This window comes from Lissotriton vulgaris, unplaced genomic scaffold (genome assembly GCF_964263255.1).
Source record: "Lissotriton vulgaris unplaced genomic scaffold, aLisVul1.2 SCAFFOLD_746, whole genome shotgun sequence".
In the NCBI taxonomy this organism is placed as follows: Eukaryota; Metazoa; Chordata; class Amphibia; order Caudata; family Salamandridae; genus Lissotriton; species Lissotriton vulgaris.
This window is the reverse complement of record NW_028253106.1, coordinates 430,841-458,038: the sequence shown is the minus strand read 5'-3', so window position 1 is coordinate 458,038 and position 27,198 is coordinate 430,841. Positions and strand designations below refer to the sequence as shown.

The 27,198-nt window shown below is 46.7% G+C and overlaps 1 protein-coding gene across 1 annotated transcript in view; it reads right to left on the bottom strand.

The window, feature by feature from the left end:
* Positions 1-27,198, bottom strand: part of LOC147661164 (prolow-density lipoprotein receptor-related protein 1-like) — an 887,002-nt gene that overhangs the window by 453,280 nt on the left and 406,524 nt on the right. The window contains exon 8 of the mRNA XM_086951270.1: positions 12,266-12,475. Coding sequence (XP_086807396.1) covers positions 12,266-12,475 — 210 coding nt within the window. The remainder of the gene's footprint in view (positions 1-12,265; positions 12,476-27,198) is intronic.

The window sequence follows — 27,198 nt, the reverse complement described above, 5'->3', positions numbered from 1 at the left end:
AAAAAGATACATCAAAATGTTGGAGGCAAAAGGCAAAGAGTTGGGAAGACCACCTTAAGGGAGACAGGCCTAATGAGTGTCCCTCCCCAGCTGAAAGTGGGGAGAGCTACCCAACCTATAGGAAGTTCTCATTACTAAGGTGGAAAAACATGAACAGATAGCATTGGCGTGGTCTAAACCTTGTCAGTGTTCCACCTTGAGGGAAAACTATGGCTCTTAGCACAGTGATCTTTTTATAAGCATCAAGGAGCTGCATGCAAACTTTTAGTCCTGGATTATTTTAGAAGTCTTACAACTTTTGAACTGGAACAAAATTATCTTTGCTTCAAAAGCAGTAGCCCACTTACATCTCTAAATAAAATACCAATCTGATCTGCAGGTTATATTAGGTGCAGGAACATTAACCCGCTATGCTCCTTTAGGACTCAAAATTGACTGAATACCCAGAACTCTCCTACATCTTTTAACAAATAGATACATCTTACCACTATTACAATTCCTTCCAACTGCTAGGCACACAATGATATTTGCAGTAGGTGTCTTAACCCTCTTAGTTACCTTAAAATGAAGCATCTATGTAACAAATTAAGTTAGAGCAGGTTTACCGTCACATGTCTCCTTGTTGCCAATCTCCTTGCAGGATAGGTTTGTCAATAAATGTATGCATCGACTGTCCTGTTTTTCAAGGTGTGGTCCTCATGTCGCCAACACTTTTCCTTGGTCATATCTTAACTGCTATTTTAGGAGTTCCTATAAAATCATTTACAATTTCAGCACTGGCTTCTATGCAACTATTTAATTTCACGGAGCCTCCTTTTCAGCTTTTTCACATGAAAACCTTTAAATACATGAGTTCAGTATGCGAGCAGCACAAATTCCTCATGTATTGATTTAATAGACTTGTTGATCCAGGTATTATAAGAATCTAGGCTGCATACTGGGTGCCCAAGACAACAGACTTGCCTCTGGATTTGTTAAAGTGAGAGGGATGACTATGTCCAAGCTAATTAAAAAAAAAAAAAAGGATCACTTAATAAAGGTCTCTTAGTGATGTGGCCTAATGAATTAAGGTGAAATTGAGTTAGATTTTTTTTAAAAGACCATATTTCTACATGGGTTTTACAGCATGATTTACATTCACCAACAAACAATTTTCTAGGCAACCAAGTAAGGCCATAAACTGTTTTTGGCTCTACTTCTTAATTTATTGGTTTTGGCACCTAGTGTTGAAACCACCAGCAGATTGGCCTTTTAAATCTTTCCGAAGACCTCCTCCGCCCTCTGCATGTTAATCGCACATCTTGTTCCCATCACAAGGCAGAAAAAACTCTTCTCCTAAGCCCCCCACCCAAGCTGATTTCCTTTACCCTATTCAGTGTGCCTACCAGCATACTGCCTTTCACACACGCTCCTTTTTAGGTCTCGCCTGAGCCAGCGCATGCGCTGGTCGACACATTTAGTGAATGGGCTTTCGAAATCCGACCACAAGCTGTTGCTTGTGGCCTTAAGTTTGCTGTTACGCGCATACGCACAGCCGCCATCTGGCTTCCCTTGCAATTAGGCACCATCTGGCTTTCCTCTCGCTTGCGGACAGACCAATTCCTTGGTTCACAGCAGTATTTGCTGCTTTTAAATTGAAACCTCGCCATACAGAAAGACGCTCCAATACATCATTGTATTTGCAGGCACTGTTATAAAATAAGCAGAAATGTAAGCAAAAATTGTGCATAACAAAATGTGAACTTTATTGTGCATTTGAATGCTCCTAATTTAGACAATAAGCGGTTTATGTCCATTAAGGAATTGGCTAGGCATTTACAGATTCACCCAATCAAAGATCCACACACTTTGGGCAATAATCCTGCTAAATATATTATAGAAAAAATAGCTAATGTCAGATATTAGATCAAAACACAATTTGAAGTTGAACCACATCAGCTGCATCCCTCGGGGCCAGCGCTGCATCCCTCGGGGCCAGCGCTGCATCCCTCGGGGCCAGCGCTGCATCCCTCGGGGCCAGCGCTGCATCCCTCGGGGCCAGCGCTGCATCCCTCGGGGCCAGCGCTGCATCCCTCGGGGCCAGCGCTGCATCCCTCGGGGCCAGCACTGCATCTTAGCATGCTGCATAGCAGCCACACTTCTCTAGTCAAGTCAAGTCAGAGAATTTATATAGCGCACTACATACCCAGAGGGTCTCAAGGCGCTTAGAAAGGGGAGGAGGATTACTTGTCAAATATCCACGTTTTAAGTTGCTTTCTGAATGCTAGGTGGTTCTGGGTAAGGCGGAGGTAAGCGGGGAGTGAATTCCATGTTTTAGCAGCCAGGTATGAGAAGGATCTGCCTCCCATGGTGGTCTTGTTGATGTGAGGTACCGTGGCGAGGGCTTGGCTGGAAGAAAGTAGTTGGCGGGAGGGGGTGTTGAAGGACAGACGTGAGTTGAGGCATTCTGGTCCGATGTCGTAGAGAGATTTGTGTGCGTGGGTTAGCAGTCGGAAAGTGATCCTCTTTTCGACGGGTAGCCAATGGAGGTCTTTAAGGTGACCAGAGATGTGTTCGTTGCGTGGGATGTCTAATATGATCCTGGCTGAGGCGTTTTGGATTCGTTGGAGTTTCTTCTGGAGTTTAGCGGTAGTGCCTGCGTAGAGGGTGCTTCCGTAGTCCAGACGGCTCGTGACCAGAGCATGGGTGACTGTTTTCCTTGTTTCAGTGGGGATCCAGCGAAATGTTTTTCTGAGCATGCGAAGAATGTTGAAGCAGGAAGAGGATACGGCGCTGACTTGTCTGTTCATTGAGAGTGAAGAATCCAGGATGACGCCTAGGTTCCGTGCGTGGTCTGTCGGGATGGGTGCTTTTCCGAGGGCTTCCGGCCACCAGGAGTCGTCCCAAGCAGAGGGGGATGTACCTAAGATGAGGACTTCTGTTTTGTCTGAGTTCAGTTTCAGACGGCTTTGTTTCATCCATTCGGCGACTTCTTTCATTCCTTCGTGTAGGTTAGTTTTGGCGGTGTTGGGGTCTTTGGTGAGTGATAGGATCAATTGGGTGTCATCCCCGTAGGAGATGATGTTGAGGTTGTGTTGGCGTGCGATGGCCGCGAGGGGGCTCATGTATACGTTGAAGAGGGTGGGGCTGAGTGAGGATCCTTGTGGTACGCCACAGATGACTTCAGTGGGCTCGGACTTGAATGGTGGAAGGCGGACTCTCTGTGTTCTTCCAGTGAGGAAGGAGGTGATCCATTCAAGTGCTTTTCCTTGTATTCCGATGTTTCTGAGGCGCTGTAGAAGGGTGCTGTGGCAGACTGTGTCGAATGCTGCAGAGAGGTCGAGGAGGATGAGGGCGACGGTGTCTCCATTGTCCAGTAGAGCTCGAATGTCGTCTGTTGCTGCGATGAGGGCGGTCTCAGTGCTGTGTTTTGCTCGGAAGCCGGACTGTGAGGAGTCGAGGGATTTGTTGGCTTCGAGGAAGGCGGCGAGCTGGTTGTTGACGGCTTTCTCGATGACTTTGGCCGGGAATGGAAGGAGCGAGATGGGGCGGTAATTTTTGAGTTCGGTGGGGTCCGCTGTGGGTTTTTTCAGAAGGGCGGTGAGTTCAGCGTGTTTCCAGTCTTCCGGGAAGGTGGCGGAGTTGAAGGAGCAATTGACGTCTCGGAGGTGCGGTGCTATGACGGAGTCTGCTTTGTTGAAGATGTGGTGAGGACATGGGTCTGTGGGGGATCCTGAGTGGATGGAATTCATCAGGCGGATAGTGTCCTCAATGGAGATTGGGTTCCAGTCGTTAAGGGTGTTCACGGGGGGAGAATGTTCAGCAAATGGTAGGGTGGGTTGGTTTCCGGATTGGTTGTCGAAGCTGTTGTGGATGTCTACAATCTTGTTGTGGAAGAATGAGGCTAGGGAGTCGCAGAGGGCTTGAGAGGGGGTGATGTCGTTGGAGTTGGCCGAGGGATTGGAAAATTCCTTGACGATGTTGAAAAGTTCCTTGCTGTTGTGAGCGTTGTCAAGTCGATCCTTGAATGCGGTTTTCTTGGCCTTTCGGATTAGTTGGTGGTGAGTGCGGGTGGCGTTTTTGAAGGCGTCCTTGGTGCTAGTGGTTGGGTCTTTTTTCCAGGCCTTTTCAAGGGAGCGGCAGAGTTTCTTGGACTTCTTAAGATCGTTGAACCATGAGGCTTTTTTGCTGCCAGGTTTGCTTTGACGTTTTTTCAGTGGTGCTAAGGTGTCGGCGGTGTTGGATAACCATAGGGTGAGGTTGGTGGCGGCTTCGTTTGCGTTAGAAGAGTGGGCTGGGGTGTTTAGAAGGAGCGATGCGGAGTCAATAGCTCTACAGAAACACTTAAAATGCCCCCCAATGCAGAGCCAATAGGTCTCGCCTTTGGGACATTATAAGTGTTTAGTTATCCAGCACAATATCCTTCAATTAAACATCAAGTGTTGCATGGCTATTCATTTAGAAGGTCCCAAAAGCGAGACCTATTGGCTATTCCAATGCTGGTATTAAAAGGCATGTATTTCAAGTTTTAGACACAAAAGGCTCTTTAATGTTTCTGGATCAACCTGCCAGCTCTATGAAAGACTTGCGGTGCTTTGAGAAAGCAGGGTGCACACACACATTCTGACAGTAACATAGGTGGCAATATAGGCACTCTTGGGGCATGAATGCCTTGGTACCATGCTAAATCCCAGAGCAATTAACAGCTTACCACCTGATCCATGTGCAGTCAATGTTTCTCGCTTTCACAAATTGTCCACTCCGAAAAATAATGAAGGTGGGCCACCACTTAACATTCCTGGAGACTGGGGTAAGCCAGGCCCTCCCCCACCCTCTTGGGAGCATTAAGATTTTATTGGAGGTTCGCAGAGTTTTCCCCACCCAGACAAACTGGCATATATTCTGAGCCTGAATTATGTCCTGGGGTAGTATGGAGGATGGCAGCCTTTGAAATAGGTACAGAACTCTGGGGAAGATGCTCATTTTAACAACCTTTATATGCCCGAACCAAAACAGCTAGAGTAGGTGCCATCGCTGGAAATCATTGAGAATATTTTCGTAGAGTTGCCTCTAGTTGGATCCTGTCCATCCTAGGTGTGGTGTGATGCTGTGTCCCAAATAATTGATCAAGTGTGCAGCCCACCGAAAGGCTTTCTATTTCTTAAGGATCTGTGAGGCAGCTGGTGGAATTGCGTTATTGAATATATGATATTTGGGCAAGTTTCAAAGTCCTCCAAGAAGGGATTTAAAGCAGCAAGGGAGTTTGCACACTAGGTACTCCTCAAACTCAACAACTCAAGTGCACTTATCTTGTGCCACTGGCTGCGAAATGGGATGGCAGCAATCACATACACCCGTCATATTCTGATGGCTAGTAGGTAGACCAACAGGGCAAATAGGAGGGGTGACTGGGACATACCAGTCTTTCCCCAGCATCGGGGTGATGGGTGCCGTGCATTGCCAGTTTACTCTGATCACTGCGGTTAGTGTAGGCCACCAAGACCTTCACTCTGAAGCCTCATCCCCATCTGGAGTTTATGTAGGACCTCTGCCATGAAAGAAGCTTACTCCGTCAAAAAGCCTTCTCTACGTCGAGAAAGGAGTAAAGCTTGGATATAACGCTTTAGAGCTTTTTCAATTAGGTGGGCCAGGCGGAAATATCCCGTAAATTACAAATAAATCCAACCTGGTCCAGATCTTGGAGGCTTAGGAGCAGGGGATCTAAGTGCATAGCTACTATTTTCATATAGATTTTGGTGCCTGCATGTAATAAAGCTATGGGCTGGTAAGATGCCAATTGTCAGCTTCCCGCATAGTGGGGGGGGAGGGGGTCCCACTTTGTCGCCTTGGTCACAGAAGGGCTGCACTAATGTCAGGAGGGTGCATTCTAGGAAATTGGTTCTCTGGAGCTTTAGTTTTCCAACCCAGCTGAGAGATCTTGCCAGTTTCCGTTTGGCTATTTCGTATGTTTTTGTGTATCAAGGACCTCCAAATCTCTGCGGTCAATGAATTTTCTACGAGTCTTACCCCTCTGGCCCTACCCCTCTATGTCTATAATTGAGCCCCGAATTGCAGGTTTGAAAGCATCCCAGCATGTGTGCAGGGACGTCTGGACCAGGTTGTGTGTGTGAAGTAGTGAACTATAGCCACTAGGTCTGCAATATTTACCGGGTCTCAGTATGTGAGGGTTTAGGCACCATTGCGGAGGGTGTCAGTGAAGGCATGGGTCTCCATGCCAAGTAGGTTTAACACAGGAGAGGCCTGAGATAGATGTATCAGATAAGACAGTGGATGCTAGTGTAGTGAAGAGGGAATGGGCTAAGAATATGTCGTCAGAGCAAGTTTAATGTGTGGACGTATGAGTAGAAAGCAGTCTTTAGTGTTGGGGTGGAGGTAGCGCCAGGCTTCTAAGTCCCAATTCTGTAAATTTCCCTTTTTGATAGGGATGACATCGCTCCTGTTGAGTTAGCGTTGTCAATTGGGTATCCATGCTAAGTTAAGGTCACCACTCACTATATGTCCCTTTGAAGTTTTGTAGCAGTTTGTGTGGCATATAAATGAGTCTGATAGGTGTTGCAGGCATATATGATAATCATTGTAAGGGTTTTAGTACCTTTGTGGGTGGTAAGCATCAATAATCTGCCCTCTGGATAGAGTCACCGAGGTATGGTTGCTTCAGATATGTGCTTTGCTGAATATTGCGAACCCTGCTGTTTTAGTGCTGGGGATGACCACATTGAAGAGGATAGCAATGGCGGCACAATCGGTGGTCTGCACGCCCAAAACTGGTCTCAAGACATTAGGGTCCTGCTAGGTCAGGTAGTGCCATAATCTGCTTGTGTTTAGAGGCAGGGGAGATAATACTGCAAACATTTAGTGAGTGTAGCTCAAACGGTGCATTTCATGTTGGCATTAGGGAGGTCTATACTGGTTTACTGCTAGTGAAGGGTGACCAGGGCACAGGATAGATAGGATCAATATATGGAAGATCTGTTGCCCCCAAAAGTCCAACACATCAGGAGGGAAGGGAAGATCTGATAGTCAAGTTGGCCAACAAGGCTCAACAGAAATAGATGGGTTGAAAGTTCCATCCAATGGGAGTGCAATCCACTGGTTAGGAAAAAAGGTTGCTGAGAAGAATCAGAGTCGTGCCAGAATGTCTGAGTGGGGGTAGGATTAGGCAGGTTGTACCAATGACCTTGTTCCTTACATCTCCCTCTGGTCCTTCTCAGCACCAAATGTGGAGTGTTCGGTGTCTTGAGACCGGTGGGGGAGTGGGGGGGTCTAGAGGTCATGACATGGATTCCAGTTTATTTCTGTGGATTTTGTTTAATCCTCTCCAGTGGTTGGTGAAGTGGAAGGCGGTTTCATTTGTTTTTTTTTTTTTGAAAACCTTTATTTGAAGAAATGGATGCCTACAAATACGGGCCTACAACCCAGGGGCCGGCCACGGTACAAAACTGGAAGGCATCATCAACAATTAAAGGCACAGAGTGGTTAGACGATATTACCTGACGCTGTAAGTCATTGTCGTTAACCAACTAGAACCATAGGATTAAAGGAGGTTAATTTTATATATTAAAGAATAAAGGATCAGTTGTATAGGTAGCAACCTGGTGCACGTGGCGGGGAATAATTCAACTATTACAGTACAGCCAAAAAGCGGTAATCAGAAAGGTCCATAGCATGCAAAACGTAGGTTCACTTATTGATCCTCAATGGTAGTATCCCCGCCCGACCACATGTACCCAGAGACAGACCGAGCAGCGATTCCGCAATAACTATAAAAACCATCAGAAAAACAGAGCAGTTGCAATCACTATACATCCCAACCCAAGAAATAAGAAAACAAAAATACTAAAAAGAAAATGACGTAGGGAGACTCCGGGTCACTTTACCCGCCCCACAGAGGTATAATACAAATGGCGAACGTGTTTGAGGGCAGACCGATTAATTCAGGAGAAACATTGGCATGGATACCATATTACATAAAATACCTATTCCTCCCACCACAGTAACTCACCCCGCGGGGTTACGCACAGTCGCAGAGGCCCAAGAAAAGGACAGAAAAGAGCCATAGAAACAAAGAACAACTAGATAGACCCCACTCCACCCGTCCCACCCTGCACCAGGCTACGGCCTACCCCCCCCAGCAGCGTGCCTGTCGCCCTAATTATGAACCCGAAATATAGAAGTAGAGAATATAGTGAAACGGAGAAAGAAAAGAGAAAAAAGAAAAGCCTGGGGAGAGGAACCATTTAGCAAGTGGTACAGCACCTGCCCCCCCGCCCACTCACGCCGTAAGCGTGGCCCAAAACGAAACTGAAAAATGTTCAGTAATACGTGAATACGGATGAATCGACACAGTATCACAGTATAAGGCAGTCCATAACTCCATTCACCGATTAGTAGTCCACCGAAGTAAGGATCGGGTTCATCCCAGTCCTTTCTTAGCCAACGTCGCAATGTGCGTAGATCCAATGGGCATAGGACATGGCGATGAAAAAGGGCCTTGGAAAAGTTGCTGGACTATCAATGGAAGCAGCCAATAGAACCCCCTCCTCCGAGGGCAATGCAGAAACTGTTCACAGCAGCCATGCATACCGGTGTCAATGAATCCCAGCGGTTCCACTCGCTCATGTCTCAGGTCATCGCTACCCCAACCAGAAGGCGGGGAACAATCAACGACCTCACCAGACCCATCCGCATCCTCAAAAGCGGACCTGGGAGCAATGGCGGCCATTACTTCCCCCTGCACACAGGAGTCCCGGACCATGGTCAACCGCCAGGTCTCCAGAGCCTGCAGAACATCGCCAATCGTGGGCTCGAGCTCACCAGCACAGGCCCAAGCGGAGCACCAAGGCAAGAGATTGTCAGCCCGGGATCCTGCACAGGACATGGCTGCAGCCGCCATCTTGCGACGACTACGCCGTCTCTCCGGAATCGTCTCCAGGGGAGAGTTCAACAGCAGAGCCCCGGCGGGACCCCCCTCAAGCGCTAAAACTACACCCACAGCGCCAAAATGGTGACCACAAAAGAGGGGGACCCGCCAGCGACACCGCTCCGTCAGAAGCCCTCTTCGCCACCAAGTGAAGGAGCCCGGTGCAGTCGGACGGCAACAATGGGGGGAGCCACCAAACTCGGCGACCCCAACCCACAACTTGCTGCACACCACCTCTGGAGCACTGGACGGGTGACCCAGGCACAGTCATTTGCCTTCAGGGCTTTCCGCACATCGGCATCTTCCGGCCGGCCCCAGACCTCCACCGAGGCCGCCGCCGACACAGTCTCGCCGGCAACTAGCTGAAGGCGAGGCCCCGGTCTCAATCCTGGGGAGGCCGTACTTTCCGGGAGGGCGCTGCCGTGGATCCACCGAGCACCGGACCCACCAGGATGGACGGTAAGTGACTGCAAAGCTATGCATGTAAGTTGTTGTCCATCTTGGGCAGAATGAGCGACAGGATATTAGAAAGTAAGCAGGCAGGACGGCGGAGCCGAGCTAACGTGCGACCATCTTTTTGTCGAGCTTGGCTCCTCCCTCCTGTTTCATTCTTGATCTGCGGGGAGGTCCACGCAGTGCTTTGGCTTCCTGCAACAAAATGAGTGCCCAACATCATTCTTTCCACTGGAACAGAAGGCTAAAGGAGTGGCCCCACGGATATTAGATCTTGCACTCTTTCGGAGTTGATGACCTGGGAAGTCTCTGCACTTCCTAAGTTTTCAACAGTAGCTCTTGGTAGAACTGGATCATTGCTCCATGGAATACATCTCACTTGCTATGAGCCATGGACTTGACTGCTTCTGTTTCCTAGTAGTGGAGGTACGCGAGGATATCAGGATCAGGTCCTGTGATGGGTGTGAGTGAGACCGCTCTAAGTTTGGGTCTTATTTGGGTTGAAGTGTGGAGTCCACCCCCCCCCCCCCCTCCCCCAGATGGTGTGGAGAAGGTTAGCCACAAAAGTCATGTTCCCTTCCGATACCTGTGGTATGCCCCCGATTCGTATGTAGTTAAGGCAGCTCCAGTTTTCATGGTCTTCTTGCTTCAGCTGTAGTTTGACATTCTGGTCTTCCAGGAGGTTTGAGCCTTTTCCATAACATTTTTTGGTCCTCAGTCTAATTGTTGCTCGCTCTAGATGGTCCACGTGATCCCAGAGTTCATTGACCGCTCTGCAGACCTTGGAGGCAGGATCTGAATTTTCCTTTTAGGATGTTTTCCATGTATTTCTGGGAGAGTGGCATTGTTGGGGCCTGAATGTGGTCTGGCAGAGGGGCCAATGATTTGCATGCCCCTCCCCCGTTGCTTGGCATGTCCACATCTGTGACCGTGCCCTCTGTGGTAGTTTTCCCTTCATCATTATGACCCTTTGTGTCTCATACCGATTGCTACAGGCATGGGAAGAAGATGTTGTGCATGCCAGCTTGTTGTTCTCATTCCTGTGAAGACATCACAGGGCAACAACTGTTCAGCAATAGCAACACAATGGATAAAGACACTTGTGGGATAAGCTCTATAGTCCTTTCCAGGGCCCTGGGGACTCCCAGGTGGGTTGCAGACCAATTATGGAGGATGCATTTGTCCGATGAACCACAGTGTGGGGGCAGCTAGGGAGAGAATGCTCCTTTCACCTTTGTGGGAAAGATGTTAGGGTGTTGGGAGCAGTCCCTGTTGGGTAGTGTGCTTCTCGACTCCTTTATAAATATTGGTTTGTGGGTGGAGGAACCCCGATGGCTGAGGTTTGCTGCATCTTTAGCAGGAGTCCATAAGTGGGGGGCTTGGTACCAGTTTTAGGCCCCTCAAACAATTTGAGGAAACCTTTCCCCTAATTGTGCCCCTCTGTATACCAGGGTGAGGTGGAGCTCTTCAGGTAGATTCCGAGTCCTCTACTGGGTCAATTAAGTCTGCATTCTTCACATCCACTGTTATGATCCCAAGGAGAGAGGCTGCATGGAGCAGGTGGTCTTCACATCTCAGGGCCTGCAGGTCAGAACAGGTAACATGTCTAGGTAGGGCAAGAACCCAGACATGGCAGATTTGTCGTAGCCCCAACTGTAGCAGTCGTACAGCACAGGGCCTGGACTCTGACTCACCAGCTCTTGTGCAGAGGATCCCTTTGGGTAAAGTGATGCAGGCTCAGCTGTGATCAGTCAGGTGATATGGCAGTAAGGCGATACCCTGCCTGGGCATCTAGTTGGAGGCTTCAAGGTGGGCCACTCCATTGCATCTTTGATGTCTCAGCGGGTGCGTTGGGACACCCAGCCCACCTTGGGGGCACACAGGGAAGGACCCCACGATCATGCCGGCTTTGGTTTCCCTGGAAGCAGGGCATGGTAAACATCTGTTCTCCCAGATCAGGGTCTGGAGAGCCCACCAACCTGTGAACACAGGCCTTCTTAGGCGGCCATCAACACAGCACCTCAACATGGGGCAAGCTCGCCCACCCCTCGCAGTTATGTCAGAGTACACAGCATCTGAAAGGGTTACGTTGTCACTGTGTGGAGTCCACTTTGGGGTACTTAGTGCACCTATCAGAGCGAGATGGAGGAGCTCGGCAGATCTACTGTTCACGCCATGCTCTGCTTAACCAAGCCACCATGATTTACTTCAACTGGTGTCTGTTGAAGAGTGCTTGTGGGGCTAGTTATTCGGAATTACTTTTATCTGTCAATTCAGGTTGAAGTCCTAGGCTTGACAATGTGTGCAGCTGTGACTCTGGTATATTATGTGGAGGCAGATGACCTAAATAACTGCCGCAAGGATGATTACACTAGAACAGCATTAATTAAAAAATAAATTGGAAAATACTGCCTAGGAAGAGAAGATATATCAATAGCGTTCTTAGCCCTAATATAGTGCTTTTTAAGAAACTGCTGTAGGAATATGTAAAGGCAGGCATTTGTATCAGAAACTTAAAAGGTTTGATTCTTGTTAAATTAAAAATGAATTGTGATAACTTTGCCCAAAAAAGGTTTGAACATTAGATTGTGACAAGGATACTACCACAGTTAGAATTATTGGCACGTGATAAGCCAATGGAATAATTCGAATAGTGTTAGCACAGCAGGTACAGATCCTTTCTGAAAACATACGTCCAATACCCAGTTTGCCATCCAGCACAAGGCGAGCACTTCACTGTTTAACATGCATCCCATATCAAGGTTATTAAAGGTGTATTCTCCACCAAACATCTGAACATTCGCAAACCAGCACCCAGGGTGTGGGCACAAGCAGATCTGTAATGAATGCTCTACACCACAGGAGGCGCCCCCACCCTCTGGAGTTACTCACCTGGATACAGCTGCGTGTAGTTATTTGATCCGATTTTGTAGACTTGCAGTCTGCCCTTTTCATCTACCCAGAAATAAGATTCTCGAAAGAGGTCATAGGCCACCGCAGAAGGGACTCCCTTTATGGACACCAGCGACTGAGACTCTCCAGTTCTAACGTCAACGAAGAGTAGGTCTTCATTTCCAATTACCAAGACGAGCGTAGCATCATCTTAAAGAAAAAAATACAAATATCACAGAATGTGGAAGTCTCAAAACATACTTTGTCATAGATTTGCTGTCAGTTTATGAGTACATTCATTGTTTCTTGAAATGTAAATCTGCCTTTCAGTCGTGCTACATAAGAATCAGGTGATTGAACCACTTCCTTGAAAAATAATCACGCAAAAGGCATCAGCACATCTGTATCTGAGCAGCAAGACGGAATGTGCGGCGATCTGAGAAAGCCACCCTTACTGGAACCATACGTGGATGGCGGATATTTCGTTACATACGCGAATGCTTGGTTTACTTTGTTATTTTATTACTCCGATCTTTTTCTATTCCCAGCCTTTACATCATGAGGTGTGGCAACTGGTTTGCATTCCTGGCCCTCCTTTTAGCTGAGCCTGCGGGCCTCCTTTGGAAGCCTGGATGGGAGCAGTCTAAGTGGGGTGTGGCTGAAGCGGACGAGATCCGGCAGGAGGGGGTACAGGGAATGAGTCAAGAGCACATCTCCAAGGATTGGACCATGCACCACCAGAGCATCAGACAAACAACTGATGCCCTGTCATCCCCACAGCCGCAGGTCTTACCAAAGGCCCTGCTGCACACCCTACCCCGGGGTGTCAAGTAGGCCCGCTCTCCCCAAGTCCCCTACATGGCATGCATGGGCACTTAACACTGATAGCCTCCTATGGGGCCCTCCCCACCAAGGTCCACAACCCCAACTGTATAGCAACAAACTACAAGAACTAGCTGCCCACCTTCACCCCCCCGTCACCTATCCCTGGTTAGTCCCCAAGTTTGTAGTTTGCTCTCTCTTCCCATTTTCCCTTACCAGGTACACTCTGGAGGATAACCCCCCCTTCTTTCAGAAGGACTAGCTCCTTGAAGGAATCATTGCATTGTCAGTTTCTATATCTTTTGCCTGTAACCATGACTCAGTACCAGTGAGATGTCTAATGGTATGCCTGTAACTATGGTTAATCACGTGTATTGATCCTGCAATGTGGAAAACCCAATACAACTTTTTTTAAATGGACAAGGACATCCAGTTGCAAAATTAAAAACTACTATTAAGCTCATACTCCTCCAAGGAAATCATTTCTAACCAGAATTCTCCCTTCAACAACCAAGGAAGCACAACCGACTGAATGAAGATGGACAAACAGTAGAAAGGGCTGGTGAGTTGTAATGTTGGGGCAAAGAAAAAAGTGAGTAAGGAGTTCACTAGCAGGTAAATAAAGCATTACAACCCTCACCATTTTTTTCCCTAGTCTTTAACTCATGAGGATTTACCAAATCAGATGCCACCGGCATCAATTACTCACCCAAAGTGCACTCAAACAAAGGAACACACCAGGAAAACTGATACCAAGAAAACCAAAAAGCTCAGACTGGCACCAAAATAAAGTGCCTAGCAATGCAAGCTGAAATGACAATTAATCTGCAGGAGCATCACCACACAATACACTAGATGCCAGCAAAAAGCAATTCCAATGAGGTACAGGCAGAGGAGTATGTCAAAATATGCCACGAAAGATACTCACAGGATAAGAGACATTTTCTGTTCATGACATGTGTAGCTGTAGATGCACATGTTCCGTATAGAACAAAGCAGTTCTCTAAATGATGGCTAGCCGAAGAATGTTTCAGAAGACTGGAAAAGTGTACTTAGCTCTCCAACAAGCTAACTTTGGCCAGGCTGTTCTAACATCCACACAGGAATGCTGGGTGAAAATGTATGGGGTGGACCAAGTGTCTGCCTTACATTTGTCAGCTATGAGGTAACCTAGGAAAGTCCATGAATGACCCTTTTTGGGGGTCTGGCTGAGGCAGGCAATTGCCTCTTGGCAATAGCATAACAGGTTTGAATGCATTAGGCCAACCACAGAGCAATGTCTCCCTGGTAGAGTGTGAACTTTGCATTGTTCTGAGAAAGACAGAAGGATTTTGTTCTGTCAATGTAATACATGAGGGCCCTAAATGTTTAGCGTGTGAAGTGCTGTCCATGCTACAGAATTTTGATTTGGGAAGAAATCGGTTTGATGAAGGTGGAAAGAAGATACTTCCTTAGGGAGGAATTCTGGGTTAGCCCCAAGGACAACACTCATTGTTGACCTGAAAAAAGGGTTCCTCTAAGGTGGGGGCCAGCTTCAAAGAGAAACTGCAGAAGGCAAAAATGGAGGGGCTTGAAAGGTGACCCATGAATCATGTAAAAACCATGCTGAGATTTCATACAGGGGCAAGGGGGATCCAAGGTGGAAGGACCCATTTAAGTCCTTCCAAGGCAACCTCAATGACTGGGACCTTGAACAGTGAAGTGTTCCCTATTCTGAAGGTCAGCAGCAAATGCAGCTAAGGTCAAGTCTGATAGACCTGTAGGAGAGACTGGAAGTTTGCAAATAAAGCAAGTAGCAGACTGTCTTGAACTGTCAGCTTGAGAGGTTCAATGTGTGTAGAGACCGTAATTGATACATCTTTTCAATTTGGCTGCATAACCAGCCCTTGCGAATCTGCGGGCCATCCTGAGGAAGGTCATACACTATGGTGATAGATTGAGGAAGCAAAACTCTAGGACTCAGGAGCCAAGTGGCAAAATTGAGCTGTCCTACATTCAGATGCCTGGCTGTCCCCTTGCTGTAAGTGCGAAGGTTGGGTAGCTTCTGGTGAGGCCCTCAAGACAGGTTGAGAGGGTGGTGAACCAGAGTTGCCTTGAAGCACCCAGAACGAGAGTAAAGTTTGCTGAGCCACGAATGGAGTGTGTGTGTGTGTGTGTGTGTGTGTGTGTGTGTGTGTGTGTGGGGGGGGGGGGGTGTAGGTAAATATTCCTGACCAGTTAATCCAAAGTGCATTGCCCATGGACTGAGGGTGTGGAAATCTACTAGAGGAAAGCAACTATCTTGCTAACTCAAGTCCTATCATCTCCTCTCTGACTCGCAGTCTGGATTTAGATCTTCTGGAGGTTTTGGAGACCATTCGCAAATGTGTGGATGCAGGCGAAGCAGCACTGCTAGTGCTCCTCGACCTGTCCGTGGCATTCGATACGTTCTCTTATGCTATTTTGCTTGAGAGACTGAACAGTCTTGGGATTCAGGGCACCCCTCTGCCCTGGATTAGATCCTTTCTAAGTAACTGCACCCAACCGGTCTCCCTTCAGCAATTTATTTTCAAGGAGAAACCACTTAGTTGTGGAGTCCCTCAGGGCTCAGTGCTGAGCCCACTATTTTTGTAATGTTGATCTTTTTCCTTAGGCCACATTGGTAGAATCCTGTGGAGTCCGTGATCTCTTATGCGGACGACAAAACTGGTGTTTTCATTTAAGGGTCAATCTGATGCTGCCTTTTTTTAAACTTCAGACGTGGTCTGTGTAACATCTCCACTTTATGACACTAGACACGCTTAGGCTCAAGTCTGATAAAACAGGTGTTTAATTTTAAAAAACTGCCATTTTTGTGGTGGCCATCGGAGTGGAATCCCCCTCTAGTTCCGGTGGACTCCGCTAGAAATCTTAGATTCAGATTTGACAATAAATTGTCCTGCAAATCTCAAATCAACCTGGTCTCCTCTGCGTGGTTTGGTAAATTACACATTATCTGCAAAATTTTCCCTTTTCTCCCTCTAATCTCGTCGGACCATTTTTCATGCCCTGATCACCTCACATCTGGACTATGCTAACAGTCTGTATGCTGGGACGCCAGCTTACCCGATCAAATGCCTGCAGATTGTTCCGAATGCAGAGGCAAGGCTGATCTATAACATCCCATAACGCCATTCAATCTCACCACACTTAAAGAAGCTTCACTGGCTTCGTGATCAGACCCATTCACTTTAAATCACTGGTTTTAGCGTTTAGATCTATACAGGGTCAGGGTCCGGCCTACCTCAGAGCTCCACTTAAGCATGCTCAGTCCAACCGCTCACTCAGATCGAACCACCTGCGCCTCATGAGGACTCACTGGTTTTGTCGCTCCAAAATGGGGGGGGTACAGAGCTTTCGCAGTAATTACTGCTAAAACTTGGAACAGCCTACCGCTGTCCCTGTGTAGGGCAGAATCTGAATCCATTTTCAGATGCAGCTTGAAGACCTGGCTGTTTACCAACTCTTAGCCACATAGTGATACCTGCAACTGCTGACTGTCCTATCGTCGGGACACCCCTGTTGGGGGTAGCTGAGCACTTTATAAGTCTCAAAATAAATACATACGCTTGTGCATTTGGTGTTTATGGTAAAAAACTATGTTGGGAAACCCACAGCAATGGAAGTACAGGAGTAGGACTTATGGGTGGAACTCCCACTCTTGGACTTGTTGCTGCATCCTGCTGAACAAGCCATTCGCGGCAACTACTCCAGTAGAAGGACTTACTGAGAGTGCAAAATGCCCAACGCTAACATGGACAACTGAGGAGTGTCGCCCTGTTTCTGGATGTAGGACATTGTGGTCATGTATGTGGAGATGAGGACCACCTTGGGTTGAATGTATCTGATGGATTTGAGTGCCAGCAAGACACTTTGTGAACACCCTAGGGGCTGTGGTGACCTCGAAGGCTAAAACGTTGAACTTAAAATGCAGTCTACTTATCATAAACTGGAAGTACCAATAATGATCAGGGTGGAGCGGGACATAGAAGTAGGAGTCCTCCAGGTCTAGCACAGTCATGACGTAGCCTTGCTACAGCAGAAGGATGGCATCCTGGAGCATGACAAGTACATTGACAGGGTGCATTTACTGAGGCCTAGAGTATAGGCTGGAGTGACCAGTCCTCCTTGGTGATAAGGAAGTACAAGGAGTACACCTTTGCCACATTGGTGTGACTGGTTTAGCTCTATAGACCACTTTTTTAACTAGAGTCTACTTCCTCCTGAAGGAGGCAGGGATGCTCTGGGTGGAAGGGTGTTTGCAGGGAGGGTTATTTGGTTGGGTTGCAGTGAGGTTTAAGCAATAGACTGCTCTAGGCGGACGAGAACCCACTGATCAGAGGTGATCTCGTGCCAACGTACAAGAAACCCATACAGCCCCCCTGATGTAGTGTGATCACGGGGGTAAGGATTGCTTGTCACGGATTCGCAAAGACTGCTCCCTTGGCTGCACCCACCTTTCCTCTGCCCCAGTAGTGTTTCCTATGGTACCTCCCTCTGCCCCTTTCCTTCGGAAGCAGACAGAACCCCGGCTACTACGCTCGAGAAGGACTTGCCAGCCTAGATATTTATCTACCAGAGAAGCCTCTGACATTTGGGCCTGTTTTTAAATCCAGTGACTTTTCAGCAACTTACTCCTTAAATGCATTATGTTTTGTTCACCGTCTTGCAGTGATAGATATTCAGCATCCCCATGACGCTAAGTCTGGAGACCCCCTTGTTATTCATATTTCACTGGTGTACCAAGGAACTGGACGAGTCTTGTCTTTACTTTCATTGTACCGCTGATCTGTTGGAAGCCTATCAGATGTAGGATTGAGCCCTTTGGTTCCTGTTAACTCTTGTTCTTCAAAGTTTCATTATTTGCCCAAATACGTTGTGATTAAGGAGCCCCTGATACCACTATCAATACATTTGACAACATTTTGGATGGCATCTGACTTCATGAATTGTAACTTCTGCGCCCTGACGAAGGAACGGTTGGTCGTATAGTCCACTCCAAAACTCGCGTCGGCGCTTTCGGCTCATTGTTGTATATTGATGGATTGAAATATTTATTGTGTGATCTTTTGTGATTGATAGTTTACAATATTTATTGTGCGATTTGTCATTTTGGTATGTTGGATGCATTGTTCTTTTTTTCTTCATTGAGATAAGTCTGGTGTGCTTGAGTTGTTTGTGAGTTGTGGTGGTGTTAGGTCTAAGTATCTTGTATTAAGTTATGGTGGGGCTTCTTTAGTGACTATATATAGTAATGATTAAATCTGTTAATTGAATTTTTCTATACAATTCCAAAAAAGTGACTTTGATAAAAATAAATTAAGAAAAAATACTTTGTGGGACAATGTTATTGTTATCTGTTGATGCATCGCGTATATATTAACTAATTGACAGGGGGAGGTTTGTTATTGTTCTGCTATTTTCCCTGCCTTCCTCTGCCTACATTTTGGCTTTCAGGGACCCTTTTCTGTTTGAGTACCTCCCTCTGCCCTCCCTTGAATAGCCCGGTGAAGGGGTCTGCTTCTGCCTCTGATAGGAGGTAGTTGCTTCAGGGGAGGTGGTCTTTGCAACCAGTCTAATGGGAGCTCCGAAATGAAATATATGGAGAAGGCCTCTGGAGATCCCCCGTAGCCTTGGCTGTATCTATTTTTTTTATCTTTGAACATATAATCAACCTGGGTGCCTAAGAGGATGTCTAGCTCAGTGGCACCAAGGGAGATTTCAGTGCTGATTAAATCTTCAGAGCCGAAGATGATGCTGGCACTGAAGGGGCTGTGTCACAGATGTGTGTGCCAGGAGCCAGGTCTGACACAAAGGTACTGCAAGAACAGATTGCAATTCTGCATTCTTGATGGTGAAAACACAGTGACTGAAGACTAACACCGCACGTCATCAACTCAGAGATCATGGTCTACCTGGAGCTTTCTGCATACACACCCAAACCAGACAGCGAAAAAAAAACAATTGAGTGGATGCCCATGTACATTACCATTAATAAGAGTCATTTTACCTTGTGACTCACGACTCCTTCAAAGAAAAACAAGTTTCACATGTCTGAGCCCAACACTAGATGGCAGGAGTATGAATAGTGATAGAGCGCATATCGCACTCTAACATGTAAGGGTGCATTATACTCCTGGTTTGAACGCACCCGCATATTTTTTCAGTATCACAATGTATGTTAATAAAATGCATTTATTCTACGTGTTAATCAAGAAATGTAATGTGTACTTTTTAATAGAAGTCGCATATATTAGAAGACACCATTATTTTTGTATACACAGGTGCAGATAGACATTCATATTCATGTAATTGTGTGTGTTAAAGTTGCCTGCAGTCTAGGCCCAGAGCTGTAGGTTGACAGTTTCGCTTCCTCAGCTACTTAAGAAATAATTAAATGTATCTTAGTATGTGCCAGAACAGTATGCTGTTATCCCATTGTAGGTATTAGGACTTTACCATAATTATTTTTAGTTTAAGGAGTTAACTGGAATGTCTTTGAACAGTGAGAAGCAAGAGGGGAGGTTATCTTCTGTGCCTGGCCTATCTACATTGCAAGGTCACAAGAAGTGAGGAAGATTTAATTAAAGAAGTCATGAAAAAAGCACTGCAGTCCTGAAGAAGTGAAATAGTTTATCACAATATCCATTTAGGAGGAGGCTGAATTTATCCTATTTGTATTGTGCTCAGGGACAGAAAAGGAGAGTTCTAGATGTTAGGAGGAGAAGGAGCATCTTAAGAGCGAGCTCCATAGTTTTAGGCTATTTGACCCATTTGACATGAGTACTTCTAAGGAAGTCTACACGTGATGACACCTTTAAGAAAAGAGACCAGGGAAACAGCTAGAACCATCATTTATGAGAGTACTGTAGGGAAAGATTTCATACTTTCCTTCCTAATGAAAAAGGATTTGGATTCCGCCTTCATCTTGGGTTGTGTAATAATCTTGGAGTTTATCATCTTGTGACTCCTATGCCGAATCAATTATATGCGTAGCACTGTATTCATTTTCCTGTACCCATACTCTGATTTTTCAGTGTGTATACATTCAGCTATTTTTGGCCTTCTAATAAAATCCATGAACTAGAATTCGGAGTCTGTGGCCTTTAAAGCAGGACTACATTGTAAGTATAATATTGACGTGTTTATTCCCCTCAACAACTATCAGCAGGCAAATAAAAGACCATCAGTGCTAAGTTTGGAAGGTAAGGCAAAGTCCAAATTTGGCTCCATCAAAAGCATCAGTATATATAGCTACACATACCACAAAAAACTTAATTTAGACAGAAAATGGACGGGCACCTCCCACACCTCCATTGGTGAGGGCAGTAGAGACGCTCAGAGTACAAATTACCTACCAGTGAATTTCATGTATATTGAATGGTTAACTGTTTCAGGAACCTTCCCACATCAGTATACACAAGTGACTACATGAGTGGGGATTTATATTAACCTCATGTAGCACTAGCATTTGCTGATTAAAACAGTAATTGTGGCTACAGGATGATTATTTTCTCATCTTTGGATGAATGGCTCCCAGGATCTAAAGCCACAGCCCCCCCCCCCCTTTTGCAGAACCAGTACACCAACTCAAGCAGGAATTGAAAGCACAGACTATATTCCACCATAGGAAGGGTTATGGACAGCAGTAGTCCCTAAAACAAACCTAACCCCCTGGGAAGCATGAGGGATGGCCCACTAAAGGGGATCTCACCAGATTGGAAGTAGGAGGGGCAAAAAATACCTTCTGATACCAGAGGAAATCTAAATGGAAAGCGGGAAAAGAAAGCAAGAACAGTTACCTCAAACAGAACAGTAGTCAGTGCCAAAGAAGGGGTAAATCTTAGGGGATGTGTAGTAGCAAACAGGTCGATAAAACAGCCAGAGGCTGCATGGTATCACCAGTGCAATATTTCAGTAGGGCTGAGCAATTTGTTTAAATATTCTCTGCAGAGAAACTTGCCAATGCAAAACCGGTCAGTAAAAACAAACAGCCAGCCAGGACACAGCAAGGAAGCACTCCAAAAGGGCCAGAAAACACCACCACTGAAGTCGATTAACAGTCTACCACCAACCTGCAAGCCAAAAAAACACATGGGGAGGCAGGTTCAAATCACCTATGCTGCACTCTCAGCAGCACTGTTAAATAATCAAACCATAGAGGCAAGACAACTGCCTCCGCAAGTCAGCCGAAAGGGGTAGGCAGGAAAGATAAACCCCACTCCAAGAGATGGGAGACGGCACACCCACAGGAGACAAGGAATCCAAATAGAAAATTAAACCCGCTTCCCCATAAGCTTGAAAACATGGGACCTACCCGCAAAAGTCACTCAACTAGTGCACAGAAGAGATAAGGATGGAGAGTATGGCGAAAGCAAGAAAGTACAATCTATCCACTCCCAGGCAGCAAATCAGTAGCAGCAGCCAACTAACTACACGGGAGTAAAAAAGGAAAACCAAGTTAGCAAACCAACCCCAGAAAAAAGCACAAACAGCAAGTCAAAGGAACTCACCAGTACACATATGGACACAAGGGATAAACCCTGGACCACATCTAGGCCAGGTAGAAAGCACAGGAATAAGCTCCACCACCCAAAAACATAGGTGGTGCTCAGATGGATGGCCACACACATCCACCTCATTTCCATCACCAGAATCTTCAAAGAGGCAGGGAAATAAATTACAAAAACAGAGCAAGCAAATGCAACTCCGTTTAAGAAACAGTGATGGAAGGAATGCTTGCATTAACATCTGCCACTGGCATTGCTTAGGTGGCATTCCAGTCCAATGTTATTCCATTGGTCTGGTGATGGTTGCGTTTCCATCTGGCGGGCATCAGGCCCAGCAGTTCTGGCTGTATAGTTCATATAGGGGCTGGACTAAGGCGGATTAGCACAAATGACCGGGGGGGGGTCTCTAAATTGGTATGGGGACAAACAATTAACAGATTAATTCAAGCACCCACCCCAGCATAAATTTTATGAAAAGTGCTCGCTCGATTGGTAGAAATAATTGGTGTATATAAACCTCAAAATCAGAAACCGGTTTGATTTCCCACAATATGAGTAGCAGTTCACTGTGAAGCGGATTTGTTGTCCATACCCAATATTTTGGGTATAGTGTGTGAAGTGCCCTCCATCCTACAGAATAGATCTAATGTTCACGCCCCCACAGACTAAGTTAGTCCAATATCCCGGACAACTGATGTAAAGGGTATTTGCAATAGGTTTCAACCATAATAGCGTATGAGAATTGTTAATTTCCCAAAATTCTCGAATTGGCTTGAGGTAAAATAGTTTGTTCGGCTGGTCTGAGTCCTGCCATCAGGGTCCCTGCCCCAAGTTGTAACAAGCACAGCAGAAATTGGGTGTTGATATTCTGAAGGCCTGGTAACTTGCTGCTCCCCAAAATCTCAGCCCCATATGAGCAAGTATTGAGTGCTTCGGCCTGGTAGGGAATGGCATTCACCAGGCATCCAAAGGAGGCCATCAACACCAACAAAAGTAGACCCAATGCAAGAATCAAGTTCAGTAGGAACTCCCCACTAAAATAAGAACCACAAAGTCCAAGCTGGGGCTGGGAGGGGTGGTGCTGGAGGCACAGTTAGCCAAAACTGGTCTAAATGAGAGCGAAAGGTCACACCCAACTAAAGCCCCATGGTCAGCAGGAAGCATGCAGCAGGTTAGAGTGAGGGAGGCCAAGTCAACACTGCCACACCCCACCAAGAGGAAAAGAAAGTTGTGGTTGCTCATCTGACCACCAGCAATTGGAACTCACAAGACACAGGTACACTGCAGCCCAAGCCGAAATTTACAGCACTGATGAAGGAATCTGCATTAATGGACAGAGATCAATAGCGCCTTCAAGGAAAGCAACCTCAGCCCAAATCTCGAACCTTGCAGGGAGCTAAGTAAATGCATGCCACACAGACTTCGGAACCACCAACAAATCACCAGGTAAGAATGGGTGTACACCCCTTTTATGAATCAGACAAGCCAAACAGTTGGTCAGTAAGCAGGATTAAAGAAGGCAGAAGCTGCAGAAACCAACTGAAGGCAGAATGGATACAAGAGAAAAGCAGTGTGACAGCCTCAGACAGGACATAGCAAGAACATTCTCCGCAGAATGGGTCACTTAAAAGGCACACTTTAGGAGGGACAATTTTCATTTAGGAAACCGAGGGGCATCGTTTATGGCATGGAGACCTCAAGGCAAATATTGGAACAAAAAAGCCACAAGGAGATGATGCAAAGCTTGGCCTTCAGCACCTTCCAAAGGTGGCGATATGATGAACAAAGGAAAAGCTAATTCTCAAAAGGTTAGAAGTAGACCGTTACATGGGCATGTAAATGGACATTAAAGTAAAAATGATCATAAAAACAATATGATTCAGTAAATCCAATATACAACGGGGCTACAGAATTCAGTTCAAAGTAAATTCAAGTGCTTTCAAAGCGGAGTAGAAGGTATTTCCATTGCAGCTAGGGGTAGGTAAATAATTCCACTCCGCCAGAGTTCTCCGCAAATCTCCAAAGCGACAGCTGATTTATTTCTCTCGAGCAGCACAACGTTAAGTTGGCGAGTGCTTTTGCGAATACAAAATCATGTATTAGAACTCCTCCAAGTGACATCTCAACGTGGGTAGTCACGGGAGGACCCGACCACTCGTGTTGAGATATCTGCCGCTCGCATTGAGGGAGCTTACACTTGAGTAGAATGTCTACTTAAGCAGCAGAAAACAGCAGTGCCCTCTAGTGTGAATCATATTGCCGTTTGCGCCGATTTTACAGCACAGGACAACTCCCTGCGCAAAAAATCAGTGCGAACAGCGAGACTTAGACTACTGCTGGAGTAACTCAATGGAGCGCAGCAGAGTTTGTCACTTTGCAAAGTTCTTTGGAGCAGACCTCTGAACTCCGCCCAGGAGTACATTTGCAGCTACAATATCACCTATGCAATAACTACTTAAAGGAGCAAGCAATCCAGCACAGGTCAGATAAGAATGGAACAAATTAGGTCTGAGCAGTTTACTTAGAAAAATGCGGCTTTAGTTAAGAATTTAAAATTATACTTTTTTCCTAGAGTGCCGCCAAAGGAAACATTTGCTTAGAGAACAAAGCTACACGCATTCCAACTAGGGAAAACTCCAAGTATGATCGATTAACTAAAGCATAATAAAATCTCTTCTGTGCAAGCACATTAGACCTCAAAGGGCGATGCATTAAATGACTACAGAGAACATGTTCGAGTTGAATAAAGTATCATTCTGATGTAACTGTAGGAGGGTGGACACCTGACTATGGTTACCCCAGATTTTTTGCCTTGGGTTTAGCTGGTTTTCGACTTAGTTGGCCTGGTTCCCTGCTAATCAGGGCCCCAGGCTATCTGCTCTCTCTGTAAAATGGACTCCATGCACCCTAGGTGCATAACCAATCTGGTACTGGACACCTTATCAGCCCCTGTACAGTGCACTATAGGTGCCCAGGGCATAGGTGCATTCAAGGCCAACCAGGGGCTGCAGCATATCTTTTGCCACCCCTGGCTGGACCTTAAATTGACACAACTGGGGCAAGGTGGTGTAATCACCCCTTGCTTAGATATAGTATACCTATATCTAAACCTATATCTGGACACACATACCTATAAGTCACTCCTATGGCAGGCCTTAACAATCCTGGAGGCAGAGTGCTTGGTTTTATGTGAGATGGTGCTCTAGCATGAGCTGAGCCTGTCTGCAGCTGTCGGGACCAACTCCCTTAGCTGTTCCAGGATATTGCCATACCATATACTCTTAAGTGCATTATAATCCATCGCGGTTATGTGCTAACTTTGGTTTGGCTTTATCAAAACATGTCGTGTAAGGTGTCATACGATTTGGAATACTACCCCCTCGCCAGTCCTGGCGACGGGGGTAGCATTCCACCCCTATAGAGGGAGAAGACATGCTACTCTACTAAAACGCGGTTACTTCCAACCAGAGCCTCAACATCACAAAATGGATGCTGCTGCCACCGACAAGTCTGACCTCCTGCTGCTGACCGAAACTTGGCAGAGGAGGCCTGGACAAAGGGTTTCCTGTCGCAGGGAGGTGCTACACCTCCCCAGACAGGAGATAGTGTATTGGGGCAGGGTGGGTTGAATGAAACTAGACACTGCCTGGGGAGCACAAGGCTTCCCCTTGCATAATCCGGTCAAACCGGTTCTGGGGCACTCCAGCCCCAGCGTGACCCTGGACAAAGGGAAAGGGGTGTAACCACCCCCTTCCTGGGTCCCACCCATAGGAGGGACCTAGCAGGTAATCCAGCCCACTAGTTTGGAATAAATGTGGGAGCAGTGCTAGTGCACACAGATTATCCTGACTGAAACTTATGAAACGAAACTCTGGACCCTTCGACATCCTACTCGACGTAATCTCTCTTGTGGTCAAGGAGTGACCACCCTGTGCAAACAGGCACCATCCAGCGCCTCACCGTTTGCTTTGTTGCAGTTCCTGCCGGAACTCTAGCGACAGATCAACAAGACCCAGCTATCCTGCCTTCCAACAGCCCGATCCACAGTCCCAGCGAATCTGAGACCCGTGGAAGCGACCTGAAGCGTGGGGCCGGCCATCTTGGAAAAACCACGAAGTGCTGACCATGCAGCTCCCGAGGCTTCCTCGACTGTGCATTGGGGTTTGAAAAGCCCCAGCCCTGAGCAGCTTTTGCACCAAAGCTACCCCCTTCACACTCTCCGAGTGCTGCGTGGGGCCCTTCTGCATTTTGCTGCTCAACGCGTTGGTCCGGTCACTTGCCCGTTGGCTAGCAGCCCCAGTACCAACGAACCTTTGAATTTGCTCTGCCAGTCCAGGTGCTCTGGACTGGCCCTCGCTCCCCTTAAAAGGAGCACCCGCTCTGACCTTGCTGATCCGAGCAAGAAGCGATCTTAGAATCCTGCTTGGGTTGCGCTTGCCAAGGTTTGTTTGCTCCAATCCGGAAGCCGACACCGCCGACAGCGAGAGCCTTTGTGGGACAGCTTGTGGTCCACTCCTGGACATCCTCGGAGCCCCAGAGTCTACGTGGCAGCGGAGACAAGCTTCACGACAACCACCTGATTGCGCCTGGCATTGCCTGGTTCCTTCCTGGTGCCACCCTGGTCACTGCTGAGTGACCCAGACTCTGTCCCCTCTGCTTTCAGGTTCTCTACAGCTTCGATCCACCCTGGACACTTCTCTTCTGGACGCCTGCAGCATCTTCATCTCCAGGCACCATCAGCCTGCGTGACGAAAACTGACACACTTTGGCACCTATGCACCAGCTTCCTGTGGGTGAGGTAACTTGTGAACGCCGGTGCTCCTGCATTGGTATACACCTCTAGTGTAAGTCTGAAGTTTGGTAATTCTAGTCCAGTCGGAAGACTCCTTTAACAGTAACTTTGTAACTTTTACGCACCATTGACTTTGCATTGGTGCATGCATGTGCTTTCAGCGCAGCACCCGAATCCCGCAGGCTTTTCCCCGACTTCAGCATTGCTAGTCCCGATTGGTCCCAGCGATTCCCCAGGCCCTAGGCCTGACCACTATTCGATTAGTTATACTTATACCACTATTTTAGTATATGGTTTGAGTGGCCCCTGGGCCTCATCCATAATTGTGCAACTTTAATATGTTTTACTGTGCTTTTGTTTAAACGCTTGTGCTTCTAGACTCATAAAGAGTACAGAGGATTATTCTAGTAATAAATACATATATTTTTATAATATATAACTTGTGTGGTGTCCTTCCATTTGATATTACAGGATTGTGATTGGTAAAACAGCTGGCTTCACATGCCCTCATGAGTTAAGCCTTTAAGGCTGCTTAGTCCATGCTACCCTTAGGATAGCTTGTCTATAAGGTTGACTTACAACCAACACCTAAGGGATTGTTTGGACTGATGCAAGGTGCCCCCAGAATTGGAGACATCCTATATCAGGCCAACTTCTCACAGCAACTGTTTTTGTAATCTACAGAACTGGAAACAAAAATAATCTATGCCAGGTTTATGCGCTCTGTACTCACAGGTATCTTGATCTCAATGTTTTTCTCCAATCAATCTGCTCACACTTCTGGGTCGGGA